This window comes from Pseudorasbora parva, chromosome 13 (assembly GCF_024679245.1).
Source record: "Pseudorasbora parva isolate DD20220531a chromosome 13, ASM2467924v1, whole genome shotgun sequence".
Lineage (NCBI taxonomy): Eukaryota > Metazoa > Chordata > Actinopteri > Cypriniformes > Gobionidae > Pseudorasbora > Pseudorasbora parva.
Genome location: NC_090184.1, coordinates 37,506,621 through 37,524,769, shown reverse-complemented (window position 1 = coordinate 37,524,769; position 18,149 = coordinate 37,506,621). Strand labels below are relative to the sequence as shown.

The 18,149-nt window shown below is 38.2% G+C and overlaps 2 protein-coding genes across 12 annotated transcripts in view; one reads left to right on the top strand and one right to left on the bottom strand.

Moving 5' to 3' along the window:
* The window catches only part of LOC137039084 (tight junction protein ZO-2-like), a 105,581-nt gene extending 93,588 nt beyond the window's left edge, over positions 1-11,993 (top strand). For all 11 annotated transcript variants that reach the window (XM_067414283.1, XM_067414286.1, XM_067414287.1 and 8 more), the window contains exons 19-23: positions 948-1,169; positions 2,418-2,534; positions 7,910-8,257; positions 8,694-8,779; positions 10,845-11,993. In XM_067414283.1, the coding sequence (XP_067270384.1) occupies positions 948-1,169; positions 2,418-2,534; positions 7,910-8,257; positions 8,694-8,779; positions 10,845-11,016 (945 nt within the window). In that variant the 3' untranslated portion in view covers positions 11,017-11,993. The remainder of the gene's footprint in view (positions 1-947; positions 1,170-2,417; positions 2,535-7,909; positions 8,258-8,693; positions 8,780-10,844) is intronic.
* A 133-nt stretch (positions 11,994-12,126) lies between these two features.
* Positions 12,127-13,351, bottom strand: pierce1 (piercer of microtubule wall 1). Its single transcript, XM_067414292.1, has 3 exons — positions 12,975-13,351; positions 12,669-12,747; positions 12,127-12,595 (listed from the first exon to the last, which is right to left on the bottom strand). The coding sequence occupies exons 1-3, from the start codon at positions 13,157-13,159 to the stop codon at positions 12,413-12,415; spliced, it is 447 nt and encodes a 148-aa protein (XP_067270393.1). The 5' UTR covers positions 13,160-13,351; the 3' UTR covers positions 12,127-12,412.
* Between the last annotated feature and the right edge of the window lie 4,798 nt (positions 13,352-18,149).

Sequence of the window (18,149 nt, the reverse complement as noted above, 5' to 3'; positions counted from 1 at the left end):
AGCGTATACAGTCATTTGCAGTGTTGTGTTTTAAAGGTGCAGTGTGTGAATTTAAGTGGCTCGCTCACCTCTCCATTTTATAGCACACAGAAAAGCTACAGTGGCTGACACAGGACAAAGATGTCATCGTCTGAGACAGCAGAGAGTAGTTAGCGCTCTGTAGAGCTGTTTGTCCATTTAGGGCTACTGTAGAAACATTGCGGCACAAAATGGCAACTTCATTGTAAGGGGATCTGCGGTGTATGTAGATAGAAATGGCTCATTTTAAGGCAATAAAAACATAACGGTTCATTATGTAAGGTCTTTATACATTACTGAAAACATAGTTATGTATATTATATTGTGTTTCTGTCAATAGATCCTCATAAAAACTACACACTGCACCTTTAAATAAAACGAATAGCTATTTTTAGACTAAGGAAGTTTTGAGTCCTGAAACGTACTTTTTTTTAATAATATAATGACCTCGTGTATATGTCATAAAATCAAGAAAAATTTGATTTCTCAATTCATGACCCCATTCTTTTATAAAAAGTACTTATTTTTGTATTGTTCTAGCAATATATTTTTATTTAAAATGTTAACACAAGATGAATCATGTGCAGTATATTAAAACCTGGGTTCAAAAAATCCATTATGGTTTCATGTTAACTTTAATGCAACATTTTACGGCATCTTTTTGCTTTAAGACTCCTTCATTCACATTTTCCCACTTTATCTTACCCAGAATTCCTCAATGTTTCCCTTATAGTTAAACCCATAGTTTACCTGCCTAATGCTTGTCTTCCTTTTTTGAAAATCATGGTAGTCATTCCTCCTGTTTTTCTGTGCTTTTACTGTTCATCATTCTTCAGTGGTGCTCTACAGCTTTCGTTCTGTTTTGTTTTTGTGTTTTCGTTTGTTTTCACTCCTCTCTGTACACAAGATCCATCATGTGTCTCTTTTAGCTGGACGGGACGGAGGGGGACCTTGACGTTCACGACGACCGCGTGTCGTATCTCTCGGCGATGAGCGCCGACTATCTCAGCATGGACAGCCGGCTGACCAGCGATTACGAAGACACCGCAGACGAGGGCGGGACTTACACAGATAACGAAGCGGACGAGCCACTCGACCGCCAGCGGGTGTCGGCCATTAGCCGCTCCTCTGAGCCAGTCATGCCAGAGGAGGTTAGCACACGCACACGCACACACATCTAACACATTCACAGGGTTACCACGGTCATGGAAAACCTGGAAATATCAGGGAATTATGTGCATACTCCCACATGCACGCATACATGCTAATTCCGAAACGTTGGCTATTTTTCATGCCCGGAGACACATATAGACACATACATCCCTCAAAGTGATGGCAAACTGCATGCACATGCATTGACATCTACACACTTAAGCATGCTTGCTGCGACGGCATCCCTCACAGTTGCCTAGGTCAGCACAAAGTCAGCTGCGTGTTAAAAGAAAGACAACAGAGATCAAGCCAGCAGGGAAATGTATTTTCATAGTGAAAATAAGACACCAGCACACACTTGTCATGCACGCATGCTGTGCTGTAAATGCAAGAAATGCATGACAATGAGTTTACATGGCAAATTATGTGGAAATTGTTCATGTTTTGCACAACAACAAAAAAAGTAAAACATTCAGTGCATCTCTCCTGCCCCCTTCTGTTAGATGTCGGTATTACAACATTATTGATCACTAAATACTGTATTTACTGTACAGAGTAGAGTACGTTATTACTCAAAATTAAAATTATGATTTCAGAAAATAAGGTTATGAAAAACCTGGAAATATCAGTAAGTCAGTGGTGTAATTGTTGTTAGAACTAAAATTATTAAAAGAGTTACATTTATTAGAAGAATAAATACATTTAGAATAGAAACATTTATTTTTAAAACGAAAACTGTCATCGTTTGAAATGAAGCTAAAATAAATTATAAATATTAGATGACAAAAAAAACTAAAATAGAAATAGCTGACTTGCTGAAATAAGTTGAAGCGCTAAAATTACTAAAATTGAAATAAACTTTAACATCAAGTCAAATATTTAAAAATCAAATATTTAAACATAAAAAAGACTAAAGGACATAACAGAAGTACAGAAAACTAAAATTACAATCAAAATATACAAATAAAAGCAATTTCAAAATATGATTAAATAAATAATATAATTGTAATATTACAGAAATTGTGTTTTAAAAGGCCTAGACAAGGCATGAAAAAAAAAAATGCTTTGGTCGTCCATGGGAAATTAGTTGGTCAGTACAAAGGTGTGGGAACCTTATGGATGGATGGATGGATGGATGGATGGATGAATGTTAATGTTAAATCAGAAGTATGCTAGATTGTTGACCCAAGACAAGCACATTTCTGCCTAGTCGTCTTTCTGTGTTATCTGACGCCTCCTCCCCCCAGATCCTCAGGAAGTCCAGCCCAGAGATTCGAGGTCGTATCCGCAGGGTGGCCAGCAGAGAGATGCTGACTGAGGCTAGTCCCCCCTTCATGTCCACCTTCCTGCCTGACCCCGCGAAGGTGAGTTCATGCCATGCTCCCCAATGGCTTTCTTTTCTTAAAAACACCATTCATCATTTACCAGATATTAGACTAGTGTCAAAAGAGAAAAAAAAAGTTGCATACAGTGGACACAAGTCATTTTTGGACACACTTTAAATAAAGGAATGTCCTTGCGTTGATATTTTATTACGTAATGCTGTGGCATGCATCCATTTTAAGTTTCTAAATACTTTGTAGAAACTCAACTAAAGACGATAAACTCACTCTGACTAACACAACTCTTCTCCTGACTGAACACGCATTCATGCAGAAGAACGGCCTGATTTGGCGCAACCATTTTTCCAGCAGTTCAGAGTCATCTCGCAGCAGCTGTGGTACGCTGTAGAGCCACGATCAGTGGAATGACTGGTGTAGTTCACTTGAAAGCAACTGTCAGCATCTACTTGATTTTTAATCATTTGTGCTAGATGTGTATGCTGTGACCTTGATGTAAAAAAAGATGTTAATTGGTGGTAAAGTAGTTTTCTAACCATTTACAATAAGGTTATATTTTTTATATTAATTTAAAAATTTATTTTTAAAACATTTTTAATCTAGGTTAGTGTAAATATTTATGATATTATACTATCCTATATTATTACACGGCTCTGTGAAATACTTGATTCTGATTGGTCAATCGCGCATTCCAGCGGGATGTTATTTCCAGATAACAACTGCTCATATGGGTACTACGAGTTAGTTTGTGACAGGGTTTTGTGACAGAGTTTGTGACACTATTTATTAATTATTAATAATTAACTTTAATTTTAATATTTTTGGTTTACATTTTAGTTTCAGTTTTAATAATTGTATGTGCTTTTTCATATTATTATAATTTGTTTATATATATATATATATACATACAGTCTTGTTCAAAATAATAGCAGTACAATGTGACTAACCAGAATTATCAAGGTTTTTAGTATATTTTTTATTGCTACGTGGCAAACAAGTTACCAGTAGGTTCAGTAGATTCTCAGAAAACAAATGAGACCCAGCATTCATGATATGCACGCTCTTAAGGCTGTGCAATTGGGCAATTAGTTGAAAGGGGTGTGTTCAAAAAAATAGCAGTGTCTACCTTTGACTGTACAAACTCAAAACTATTTTGTACAAACATTTTTTTTTTCTTCTGGGATTTAGCAATCCTGTGAATCACTAAACTAATATTTAGTTGTATGACCACAGTTTTTTAAAACTGCTTGACATCTGTGTGGCATGGAGTCAACCAACTTGTGGCACCTCTCAGCTGTTATTCCACTCCATGATTCTTTAACAACATTCCACAATTCATTCACATTTCTTGGTTTTGCTTCAGAAACAGCATTTTTGATATCACCCCACAAGTTCTCAATTGGATTAAGGTCTGGAGATTGGGCTGGCCACTCCATAACATTAATTTTGTTGGTTTGGAACCAAGACTTTGCCCGTTTACTAGTGTGTTTTGGGTCATTGTCTTGTTGAAACAACCATTTCAAGGGCATGTCCTCTTCAGCATAGGGCAACATGACCTCTTCAAGTATTTTAACATATGCAAACTGATCCATGATCCCTGGTATGCGATAAATAGGCCCAACACCATAGTAGGAGAAACATGCCCATATCATGATGCTTGCACCTCCATGCTTCACTGTCTTCACTGTGTACTGTGGCTTGAATTCAGAGTTTGGGGGTCGTCTCACAAACTGCTTGTGGCCCTTGGACCCAAAAAGAACAATTTTACTCTCATCAGTCCACAAAATGTTCCTCCATTTCTCTTTAGGCCAGTTGATGTGTTCTTTGGCAAATTGTAACCTCTTCTGCACATGCCTTTTTTTTAACAGAGGGACTTTGCGGGGGATTCTTGAAAATAGATTAGCTTCACACAGACGTCTTCTAACTGTCACAGTACTTACAGGTAACTCCAGACTGTCTTTGATCATCCTGGAGGTGATCATTGGCTGAGCCTTTGGCATTCTGGTTATTCTTCTATCCATTTTGATGGTTGTCTTCCGTTTTCTTCCTCGTCTCTCTGGTTTTGCTCTCCATTTTAAGGCATTGGAGATCATTTTAGCTGAACAGCCTATCATTTTTTGCACCTCTTTATAGGTTTTCCCCTCTCTAATCAACTTTTTAATCAAAGTACGCTGTTCTTCTGAACAATGTCTTGAACGACCCATTTTCCTCAGCTTTCAAATGCATGTTCAACAAGTGTTGGCTTCATCCTTAAATAGGGGCCACCTGATTCACACCTGTTTCTTCACAAAATTGATGACCTCAGTGATTGAATGCCACACTGCTATTTTTTTGAACACACCCCTTTCAACTAATTCAACTAATTGCCCAATTGCACAGCCTTAAGAGCGTGCATATCATGAATGCTGGGTCTCATTTGTTTTCTGAGAATCTACTGAACCTACTGGTAACTTGTTTGCCACGTAGCAATAAAAAATATACTAAAAACCTTGATTATTCTGGTTAGTCACATTGTACTGCTATTATTTTGAACAAGACTGTATATATATATTTCTATTTATCTTTAATTATTTTTATTTCAGTTGTAGTTTTAGTATTTTTTTTCTTGCCATTAATTTTTTTATTTTATTTCAGTTAGTTGCACCGGGAGCATATCTTTTTCAACTAATATGTATATATTTTATTTCAGTTAACGAAAACATTTTTAATTTCTATTATACAATATTTTTAATTAACAATGAAATTAAAGCTCATTGTAAAGTGTTAATAGTAGTTTTTGTGTTTTGACAGTGTTTATAGAAAAAGTGGCACAATTATTAGTGTTAGATATTTTACTAATAGTGTTGCTGGTAGGTTTTGTGTTTGGAATTATGGATCTCAATGTAAAAATACAGCAGTGAAAAAACAGTAGATGCATTAAATGTTCTCAGTTTAATCTAGTGCTAACATTGGCCTTTACCTGTAGTTTTAGGGCCAATTCTCACTACACCGAAAGTCACTAAATTACATCACATTACTTCTCTGACATTCTAATTCTGATTTAGCCTTTTGAAATTCAAAAACAAGCTCCGACAGGGGTAATGCGCTGATCCGACAAAACCCGACAAAGTTTCGGTGGCAGTGTGAATTGTAATTAAAGGGTTAGTTCAACCAAAAATGATAATAAGCCCATGACTTAGGCTACTCACCCTCAAGTCATCCTATGTGTATATGACATTCTCTTTTCAGACGAATACAATCGGAGTTTATTAAAATGTCCTGGATAATCCAAGCATTATAATGCCAGTGAATGGCAGCCCAAAAGTTGAAGCCCAAAAAAGCCTAAAATGCATCCATCCATTAAAAAAGTACTCCACACGGCTCCGGGGGGTTAAAGGGATAGTTCACCCTGAAATGAAATTAAAGCCATCTTTTACTCACCCTGCTGTTGATTTAATGCCCTAGGTCCTTCTATCCCTTACGGACCTCAAAAGCAGTCATTTTAAAAATAGTTCTGCACGCGCTCCTTCCTATCATGGCAGTGGATAGCGACCATAAACACTAACAAAAACAATAAAAACAATAAAAAGATTATACAAAAATATGACACAATGATACAGTGAGATGCGCGCCATATATGGAAAGTATCCAGGAGGCATTACTATAAGCTTTTGGGAGAAATAAACTATTATTCAGTCAAAACACTGAGCTCAGCCGTTCCTGCTCAGCCGTACTCTTAGCGCGTTCCTGTAATGACTACTAGACTAGTATGAACCGTCAGCATGCGCGGAGCTAATGCTCATGTACTGTTGTCATGGAACCCAAGATAAACACACACGCAACATTTTGAGAAATCAGGCTCAAACGCCACTCTCGTCTTTTCTATAAGGTATATAATAAGAAATAATACAATACTACTAATAAAACCTCCTGATGTGAATATGGTGTACCGGTTGTCATGAGAACAGTTACAGTGCGTGAGCATGAGCGCCGCGTATGCTGACGGTTTGTACTAGTCATTACAGGAACACGCACAGAGTAACTGCTGAGCTCAGTGTTTTGACTGAATAATAGTTTATTTCTCGCAAAACCTTATACTATGCCTCCTGGACACTTTCCATATTTGGCGGGCGTCTCACTGTATCATTGTCATACTTTTGTATAATTTTTTTAATGTTTTTCCATGGTCAGCATTACGCTGTCTTCATAAGTTGAATACAGAAAGCAGTCTTGCGGTAGCTAGATATTTTACTTTATAAAGTTTTAAATATGAATATTTTTCTTATAAAACTCCATCGTTTTGCTTCAGAAGGCCTTTATCAACCCCCCGGACTTGTGAGGATTACTTTATAATGGATGGATGCACTTTTTTGGGGTGCCATTCACTGCCGTTATAAAGCTTGGATTAGACAGGACATTTATTAATGTAACTCTGATTGTATTTGTCTGAAAGAAGAATTTGCCAGCAGCCATATCACCCTGTAGCTCAAGACTGGTTTCCCACTGAAGCTAAGCAGGGCTGAGTCTAGTCAGTACCTGGATCAGAGACCAACTGGGAAAACCAGGTAGCTGCTGGTAAAGGTGTTAGTGAGGCCAGCAGGGGCGTCACCCTGTGGTCTGTGTAGGTCCTAACGCCCGGTATAGTGATGGGGACACTATACTGTCAAAGAGCACCGTCCTTCAGATGAGACGTTAAACCGAGGTCCTGACTCTCTGTGGTCATTAAAAATCCCATGGCACTTCTCGTAAAAGAGTAGGGGGTGTAACCCCGGTGTCTTGGCCAAATTCCCTCGATTGGCCCTTACCAATCATGGTCTCCTGATAATTCCCATCCACTGAATTCGCTCTATCATTTTTTTTTACATTTTTATGCATTTGGCAGACGCTTTTATCCAAAGCGACTTACATTGCATTTTAAAGGTACACATTTTTTTTTTTTACATTTTGGGTCAATTCATGCTTTCTATGGGATTCGAACCCATGACCTTGGCGTTGCTAGTGCCATGCTCTACTGGTTGAGCTACAGGAAAGCCTATCACTCTCTCTCCTCTCCACCTATCGCTGGTGTGTGGTGAGCACACTGGCGCTGTTGTACTGTGGCTGCCGTCGCATCATCCAAGTGGATGCCGCACACTGGTGGTGGTTGAGAGAGTTCCCTGACATGAGTGTAAAGCGCTTTGGGTGTACAGTAGTATATATGAAAGCGCTATATAAATGCCTCATTCATTCATTCATTCGAGAATTTCATATACACCCAGGAGGCTTGAGGGTGAGTAAATCATGGGGTAATTGTTCATTTTTGGGTGAACTACCCCTCTCAGAAGAGGTTCACCCGTGGTGTGGTGTATTTTAGTGTGAAGCGCTTTGGTTTTATTCAGTAGTGCTGTTCTCTAACACACACATTCAAATGTTTTTTTCAGGTAAAAATGCTGCCTCAAGTCGAGATGTCTCGGGGGCAGTACGACCCCTCTCGAAACTACGACTCTCGTTCAAGCAGTCCCGCAAGCAGCGAGCACCCGCGCAGCCAGGACTCTCCGGCAAAAAACAAGCCCCCTCCTCCCCCACCAGCACTCAAACCTACCTTCGCGTCCCACAGCTCCAGAGGGCTCGTAAACAGTCCTCCAATACGGGACAATGAACCCCAGGGGGACAATCCCGACGATCCTTCTCAGAGGTCTTTCCGGGGCAAAGTGAAGGCCTTCGAGCAGATGGATCACTTCGCCCGGACACAGAGAGTTCTGGAGATCCAAGAGGCCCAGAACGCCAGAGTGAGTTTTACAGAACAACAAAATTACACTTTTTTTTGTCACGCTCCTCTGATGCTAGGTTGGCACAATGCATATGTATTTGTGACCCATTTTGTCCACATTTGCTTGCCACACACTCGTCCCTTGCACTCGTCGCCCAGCAGCTTGGCATCTATTTAGAATAGTTCCAGAAACTTGACCTACATGTCATCTAGTTAGTCAAAAATAAATCTGACCTACATTTAAAAAAGCGCTTCGATATTTAGTCTGTGTAAAAGAGTCAATAGGAATCTTTAATTCATTGTTTAATTTAAAATTGGTATTTTCCTTTGATCTGGGTTTTTCTGTTGTTCCCTGCTTTTGGAACAAAATTGGACAATATACAACAGTATATCAAGTGCTATATAAATAAATGAATGAAATTTAATTGTAAAATGTTAATATTGTCTATTTTCAGTTGGAGATTGCTCAGAAACATCCAGACATCTATGCCGTCCCCATGAAGTCTCAGAAACTGGACCACAGCCGGCCACAACCTATTGGGTAAGAGTCTGGTTTTGTTCTGAATGTGTGGTCACATTAGCCAAATTTAGCGGGCGAAAAAGGTCTATTATATTTATTAATAGTGCAGTGATGTATGAGTAGGAGGACCGTTTTTCCCGGGACAGTCCAGTATTTTAGCTCTATTTTATCAACTTTATTCAACTTCTTTTCTAAATTGTCTTTTCTAGGTGATCATATAAAAGCGAGTAGCAGTCTTCTGTCACATGCAAATATCCTAATCAAAGGTAGCCAATCTCTTCATAGTGTATTTTAGAGAACAAAATCACCATCCAATTACAATTTTATTAACTTGCAGTTAGTGAAGGGGGGACATTAGAGAGCGCGGAGGAGATCAAATCAGACACGGAGATGTCAAAGTAGCATGTGTACATTTACAATTTATTACAAAATATTTACAATTTGACATTTATTAAGGATCTTCAAAAAGAGTTTTCATGTCGTTTATGTTCAGCAAGGCCACCAAAGCGTTTTTTCACATGGCTAGCTGGCGTGTTTTGAGAACGTCATGAGCGTAACGAGGCTCTGAGCGTCTATTTCATGCGCAACGCTGAGCGTTCGCCGTTTTTTACCAGTCGCAGAGAGTCAAAGAAAAACTTTACTTTTCACCCAGCCGACCAATCACAGTGGAGGATATGTGGGACAAATACAACCAACCGCCACATTCTGCTTGTAAAACATCAACAGATGACAACAAGAAGCAGAATAACAACAAGGAACAAAACAAGAGCCGGAACAAATACTTTACATTTTATCTGCGAAATGAGATGCTATTAGTAACACATCCGTGTATATTCTTTGTCATAGCAAGCAGAGTCTGCCTAAATGCCCCTCAAGCGCCCACAGCGAGGCGTTTTCAGCAGAGAGCCTTCAGCTGGCTAAAAACACTTTGGTGGACACGCTGCCTAAGCCCCCGATCACGCAGAATGCGGTTTTGCCATTTTTGGTTGCCATTTTGTTTCATTTAGAAAAGAGCAGTGCGCTGCAGTTTTTTTTGTGTTGCAAGGAAAGCTCCGAATCAGCGGCCCTGTCAGTCTAATCAAGGTAAAGGTCACCACAACGGCCTCTTCAGTCATTTGATTGGACAAAAGAAAAAAAATGCGATGACGTCTGGCGCTTTTCCGTTCAGTTGATTTTTTTTTTTTCAACTTCATGCGCTCAGAGCGTTCCTTCTAAAATGCGAGGCGCAGCAGGCGGTCTGCCAACCGAAATCCATTCAAAAAAGGCGCCTCTCGTAGCAAAAATGCATTCTGTGATCTAAGTTGTAAAAAAAAAAAAAAATCAATGTGGTATCATGCTGAATGACATGCACCAGAAGCGCACGCTCATACAGCACACAATCCCGAATTCATGTAAATGCAGTCAGTTATGGCTTGAGGGAACTTAAACAGATCAGTGAAAGCCAGAAATGTGTCAGTATGTTAGATCCAAGCATTTAATCTTAAAGTGACAGCAACTCTTATCATATTTGTCCTATTGTTTGTAATTTGCCTGCCCATCCTGTCCCTCCCGCCCCTTATTCCACCATGAGAAATCAAGTCTGAGGAGACACAATCACTTTATAAGATTTAAAGGGATAGATCACCCAAAAATGAAAATTCTGTCATCATTTACTCTCCCTCAAAATGTTCCAAACCTCTGATTTTTTTTTTAGGTTAACCAAACTGTCGATGGATCCCATTCACTTCCATAGTCATTGGGGCCCATCAACTGTCTGGTTACTGACATTCTTCAAAATATCTTCTTTTGTGTTTAGCAGAAGAAAGAAATTCATACAGGTTTGAAACAACTTCAGGGTGAGAAAATGAACTATTCCACTAAGACTAAGATGTTACTTCTGAAGTCTGCAAAAGGTACAGTAGGTTTGAAACCATATTAACGGTTTAATTTTACATAATTTTACAATGACATGCCTTGATGATAAGAAAGTGAGGGTGAGTAAATGATGACAGAATTTCCATTTTTGGGTGAAATGTCCCTCTCACTCTCAGTGTGAAAAAGTGTGCTCAATCTTTCACTGATATTGCTCCGTTTACTTTGCGTCCAGCTCCAGTGCGCGACCAGAGCCCCAGACACCTCCTTGCAAGCTGCCATACACAGAGAGCCGCCCTCTCGGCCTTGGCGAGGAGCCCGGGGAGGAGATTCGAAAGCAGCTGGCGGAGCAGACCAAGCGCGGCTATTACAACACCACACAAAAGTATCAGGACACTGAGCTGTAGAATTCCTCTGCTTCGGCTCACTGCACAGCTTCACCATTCCACCGGGGCGCCGCCCTGCACCAAAACTGCTGCTGACTTGGAAGTCCCATTTGCTTTTAAGTTTCCCTCACGTATATTTTTGTCTCTTTCACTTCAGAGAAGTTCAACTTTCTGTCCGTATGGATAGAATCTTAATGTTTTTTTTATATACATTTGCATTAGTTTTCTTTCCCTCTGTGTGATTCCAGAATCATGTTTTCTTGCCTATGCAATTTTTTCAGTTTCTGCAACGCTACAGAAACGTCTCGCCACGAGTCCCCCCCCCATCTCTCTATCTCTCTGTCTTCGCTCCATGAAAACCTGTCGTGTGCTACAAACCAGCTTTTTGTTACTTTCTTTTTATAAGCCTGAAGCAAAACTGTTTTAAAACGTCACTCTATTTAAGGTTTATACTATCTTTGCATTCCTTCATTTCTGATCATGTGTGTTATATATGATGTAAGACGATACACTGGATTTTGTTACAACATTTTGAAGTGCCTTTTACTTTACGAATAATGTTGGAGGTTTGTGGACTTGACAATCCAGCCCTCTGGACAATATTTTTGCTGCTTACAGCTCCAAGGAAAAACAGGGAAAAAGTCAACACCAAAACCCTTAATACCGTCCGCCCGTATCCTCAGCGTAGCGACAGCAACGCCAAATGAGTTCTGTCTCCAAAGGGACACTTCACAATTCAGGTGGAGGCTTGTTGGTTCGAGCGATTGGAATTGCCGGTGTCACGGTTTGTCTTATTTCAACCCCACTGCATTACGTTTTTAACACGCTTGATTGTACGTTAGTCCGCTTTACCTCCACGTATTGGTTCAAAGTGCTTCTAAAACTCGTGGATTATATTTTGATGGCTGAGAGAATTTTCCCTGGACATTTACGTTCAGGTCTACTGTGGAATTTCACTCTACTACACCAAATAAAATAAACTATATTGACATTCTTTACTTGAGCTTGTGTTTTTTAATAGTTAAAAATAGTGTGCTATAAATGAAATGTATATATATGCTCATACCATTAAAAGGACAGTTTACCCAAAATGAAAATTCTGTGAGTATTTTTTTTTACCTGCGGTCATATTCCAAAACATATTTTGAAGAACGTTGAAAACCAAACATTTGAGCTTATTGACTTCCACTGTTTGGACAAAAAACAATTGTCAATTTATTTTAGGTTTCGCAGAAGAAATACATACAGCTTTGAAGCAAGATCCGGGAGAGTAAATGAAGACAGCCTTTTCATTTTTTGAGTGAGCTATTCCCTTGAACACATCAATAACGGACAGTTATGTCTCCACAGAAAAATGACAATCAATCCCCTACTAGCATCAATTGATCATGACTGATTTGCTATATATGACTGTATTTTACTGAGATTTCCCATCTGTGTGGTATAAGTTATGGAAACTGATTCTGTCATGAAACGCGGTGGTTGGGTTGGGTCCAGTGAGCCGGCTCTTGTCCAGCACAGTGTTGAATCCGTTTTCTCTGTACATGCCACTTTTCAGAAGATGCTCAGAAAACTTCCGACGACTTCCTTTAAAGGTAGTCTGAAAATCAAAAAGGTAGGTGTAAATGCTAAATCTGTGAATAAACTTATGGCTGGATATGCTATGCACTTACTGGCATTTCATGAACAGTTGGTTTTTTGCTTCCATATTTTTGATTTGTTGTTTGGTACATAGGGTTGATACTTTTTTGGCTGAAAAGTATAATGAGGCTTATTAGGACAATTGTTATGTGTATATTAATTTGATTTTCTATATCCATCTTTAGATAGATAGATAGATAGATAGATAGATAGATAGATAGATAGATAGATAGATAGATAGATAGATAGATAGATAGCGTTAGATAGATAGATAGCGTTAGATAGATCGATAGATAGATCGATCGATCGATAGATAGAGGTCACATGACTCTTCTCACCTGTATCCTCTGAAACACTCCGGATTATTAAATCGTTCTGGTAAGTGTTTGTCCACTTTGTACACATCGCTTGTCTTTATTTCAAATGTAACATTAGCTAACATCTCGGGCTTCGTCCTTGCCCCTTCATCTGTCGAATGATCGTCCATAATTCCGTTTGTGTCGATGCTCACACTTTTAGACATTTCCTTCTGGTTGTTTGTTGCTATCAACACTGTAACTAGGTGACGTCATGTGCCCCGCTCCGTCTTTTAGTTGATCTCTTTTTTTTTACCACAAAATATTTTTTCCAAATATATATAAATATAGAATCAGCTTTTTATAAAGTAAAACTCTTTGACCTTTTTTCATAGACAGGGTTTAAATTAAGTCAGGATTGTGCCCGATTGTGCCTAGGATTAGTATAATTTAAGGAGCCTTCATAAACATTATGATGTAAATCGTGAGACAATGGTAACGTTACTGACATATTTAAAAGATATGTCAGTGCAAGTTACTTTAAGTTAAAACAGCTGAATATAAATTTTAGTCTGGGACCTTGTCTGTGAAACTGGGAAACTTTTTCATTGAGTTACATTAAAAAAAGAACCCAATTGTTTTTGTCTGAAAACTGTTTTTTGTCCAGTCATTATGGTGTACAAATGTTTTATATATAGAAAGAAAAAGAAAAAATACTCCAAGATATTTCGGAAAAATTAGAAATACGTTTTTATTGCATTTAAATTTAATAGAACATTAAAGGATCGAAATATTGTATAACCTTTTTTAAATTGTTTGTATTTAATAAAACATTTAAACATAGTTTACACACTATTTTCTTTTCTTTTTCATCAATTGCATGTTACATTTTGATGACGGAATCTGTTTTGTTACAAAAGCATAAAGATTATAAGGTAACACTTTATTTTTTTGCAGTGTTCTTGTTATATAGGCTATGTTGCATGTACTTACCATAATACCACAATGCATAGCCTAATTGTATGCAACAAAACCTAACCCTATATTGAGTACATTATTATATTGTTAGTTAATAACACTCAGCACTTAAATATATAATAGGACACTGTAACAATGCATCTTAAAATAAAGTGCAACCGATTCTAATGCATGCAAAAGGCTTCAGACATCCACGGACCTCTCAGCAAAAGATAAGTAAAATGATTCATTGCTTTTTTACTAAATGAATTATGATGATTTTATTTAGTTTGGACATTATACAACCACTTCTAAATCACATTTTAACACATTTACATAGCAGCCTAGTTTAGATTTTAAGTAAAAAATGAACAAAAATTATAGCCAGGTAAACTCTTGATTTCCGCTGGAGGTGATGCTCAGATGTTCCAACTGCTTAATTAAATACTGTATACAGAAGTGTAATACTCCATTAACTTAATGAACATTTTTAGATGTCATCCAGAGGTTCCTCTTTTTTTTATTGTAAGCAATTTACTTCACTTCAAACCTACAATGAAAACAAAACAGTGTGTCCATTATAGAATGCAGTCTCATTATGCCAAAGGGAAGTAGGTGTGGGCTTTTAATTATGCATGTGTAAAGTGTTCATTTATGCAAACATTCATATTCAAATATTTCCCCTTTATTCACTTGCTTCCAAACCTGACTTGAGTTTCTCCACGCTGATAAACACACTGCCACGGTGCATTATTACTCACGGTACGAGTTTGAGTCTGGCCTAGCGCGTACCAAAAGTAATAATGGACTGTGAAGCAGTTAAAGGGGCTTCTTTCTTCTCATCGAGGCATGACAAAATGAATCCGTTTATAAGGTTTCAAACATGTAGAATTAAAACATATTTGTAATTTTCTACAGTTACGCAGACTTTACCTTTTGCAGACTTCAAGTAACATCTTCATTAGTCCTCTTTGGCTCTCAGATGTGAGAGGTTAAAGGGATAGTACATCTACTTACTCGCCCTCAAGTTGTTCCAAACCTGGATGAATTTCTCTCTTCTCATGAACACAAAAGAAGATATTTTGAAGAATGTTGGGCTATTGACTTCCATAGTGTTTTTTTTCTTCTTCCTTCTATCAAAATCAGTGGCCACCGGCCAGTTACCGACATTCTTCCAATTATCTTCTTTTGAGTTCAGAAGAAGAAAGAAATTCATACAGGTTTGAAACAACTTGAGGGTATTCAAAAAGATGAATTTTTGGGTGAACTATTCCTTTAAATATGCAGTGATGAGTTGAAAAACATGATGGAATACTTTAAAGAAAGCAATATTGTTAGACTCATCAGAAATAACATTGTTCAGAACATTGTTCCACTCTAATAAGAACATAAATACATGCACTTCCACGTCCTACTTTTATAATATTGCGCCCTCTGTTGGCAAATTGTAATAGTATGTGATCAGCTGACCTATAAAAATAAATAAATCTGTTTCTAAAATGTATAACAATTTGCATAATACCCTTTCAAAAATTTCAAACAAATATGAAATAAATTTAGGTTGTAGATTGATTAGTACAACTTTAGGAGGAAAGCCGTGGCCTTATTCATTTATGAACATTTTAACTGAAACACACTGCAATGCTTTAAATTACAGTGTCCATATTGTAAATGATATGAACTAAAATGGCAATAACGTAATTTAAAGCACTTCCAAAAAGCAATGAAATGTTGTTCATTAGTCGCTTATGTAATGTAAAGTGTGACCCAAAATCCTTCGAAAATAGTTTTTTATACCTCTACCTGAAAATGATGGATTTGTTTCCAAATTCGGTCCAGCTGGTGAATCTGAGACATGAGGAGGTCCATAGACGAATGTTTGAGCTCCAGAAGCAGGACTTTACTATTGCAGTCATTGTAGCCCATGCCTCTGTCCAGACATGTGAGAAATGAAATGCCTTTGTCCTGTAAGAGGTTTCTTTTTATTTAACCTTCCTGTGGAAGTGAGGAATCAGGATGGTCATTCCCCAAACCGGAATTCCTGTGTGTGTTTGGAACTGATAAAACTGCTGTAAAGAACAAGTTCCATCCTCCTAGAGCCGCTGGAGTCTTTCAGTGAACTCTGAGAAGAATTTTTCATTCTTCTGAAATGGGAAGTTATGCACACTTAAGCAAAAATAACTGTTTTTAGAATTACTGCATATTCTGATTATATATTAAGTAGGTTTCATGTAGTTCTGCTTGGGGCTGTTGAAATATGAAAAACTGTGCTATGAAAACATGGTGAACATGATTCTCCAAGGACGACACATTCCTGGATCAACATTTCTGTTGATCCTGAAATAACATTCCAATCAACCAATCAGATTTGAGAAAATTATTCACCACCGTCAGGGGTGCAAACTCTCACGCATTCGGCACTGTTCTCACGCTCTCTCGCCACACATACATTTTCTCACGCAGTGAAAAAACATCGCGGAACAAAGAGGACACTGACAACGCGCACAGACAAGACACGGCAGGTTACTTTTTATATGAAACAAAGTCTCAGCTTTCAAATTCTGTCTCACATAATAAATACTCTAGATGGCACTGGCTGATCTTTAACTCATTTGGTAAGGATCACATCACATCATTGTAGCTCATAGCACAGCTGATTGGTTGCTGTTGCATCAGCGGCCAATGAGCTGTGGGTCAACATTCAAATAGTTTGCTGTTAGCAGTCTGTAGTACCGTGTGTTCAGAAACCCTCCACCTTCCCCAGCTCCACCATCTGCTACGGGGTTATTTCGTATATGTTACTGTATTACTGTGCAGCAGCAGCAGCATTATGCCTTACATGCTCACAGCAATGTCTGTGAATACTGGCATAGCAACAAGTATCAGCAGCAGTGTAGCAGGTCTATTCCCAAGACCAAATACATCAACACTGCCATATCCATTACCATGACAATATCCCAGAGAGTCATGACAGAAATATCATTTTTGCGCTATTTAATGTGGCGTGACAGATCGCTGTAGCGCTTCAGTTCAAGCGGCTCATGAAGCGAAGCGATGTCTTCCTCGTCTTGCGTAGCCAGACCTTCAGACTGACGACAGAAGGTCTGGACTCTATCGCAGCTTTCATTGGTCAAGAACTGCCCAAGATGACGTTTAACTAACATGTAACGCAACCAATCACAGTTTGGTTTGTTCCATGTTATGTTTAGGGGTGTAAAAAAGGAAAGTCGATGTCCCTGCAATAACAGACCAGCGTGCATCTATCAATTATTAATTCAAGAACGTTGTGCAAGTTTGCTGTAACAATGGAGCCGCGAACTTCACATACGTTTGAAAATCCAGCGTTCAGTTGAACCTGGTAAGCGTTCATTGACAAAGTTCTAAACATGATGGCATTTTTCTTTGACTATAGGGAGTTTAGCATCATGGCATTTGTTTCCAAGCATTATGAACGCAACATACACATGGTCACGTGGACATCGTGTTGAATTCAACCAATTAGATGACGACTTAATAACTCCTGAAGTGTTTCTATCTAAGTGAGCCATATGCAGCAGGCGTTCAGCCAACGGTGGCTGTGATGTCTGAGGCTGAGATTTAAGTAGTAAGTTAGGCCTAACGCTCAGCACCAATTAAACATGAATGAACGTCAGAAGTTATGTTGAAAGATACACCTTATGAAATTGTCTTATGTAGGCCTAATGGTTTAGGTATTTAAACCGCAAACAGACGTGAATAAAACAGCTGGTGAACAATATAGCAATCAATGAGCATGTATAAGCTAGAAAAATGAACTCTATAGATAGGAGAATTTTGCTAAATATATGCTCTATTACATATTATATTTTCACTATTATATTATTAATAAATATTTTCTTATACAATTAATATCATGGGGTTTATACGTTATCGTATAAACCCCATGATATTAATTGTATAAGAATGAGTTCTTCATTTTAACCTTTAATAATAGCAGCTGACAGGTTTCCCTGATTGTTAATAGAATTAGTAGAGACAGATTTATTGCCTTGAGAAAAATTAACATGTAGGCCCTGATTATGCCAAATTTACTGAATCATGATCGGAATCAAATCGAAGCTGAATAGAATCACATTCACTCCAAGCTAAACTCAAAAGTTGGCAGCCCTTCACCTGTCATTTTCTTCTGATTTTAAGGATAAGCTAAAACCATATGGTTAATTAGGTTTGGAGATAGGACTACATTTTTAGACAGGCATTGTTCCAGGATGTAACGTAGGC

Coding starts and splice junctions, on each gene's coding strand:
- pierce1 (XM_067414292.1), bottom strand. CDS start 13,159: ATGTCTAAAAGTGTGAGCATCGACACAAACGGAATTATGGACGATCAT. Junction 12,748..12,974: donor GAGTGTTTCAGAGGATACAG/GTGAGAAGAGTC, acceptor TATACTTTTCAG/CCAAAAAAGTATCAACCCTA. Junction 12,596..12,668: donor CAACTGTTCATGAAATGCCA/GTAAGTGCATAG, acceptor TTTGATTTTCAG/ACTACCTTTAAAGGAAGTCG.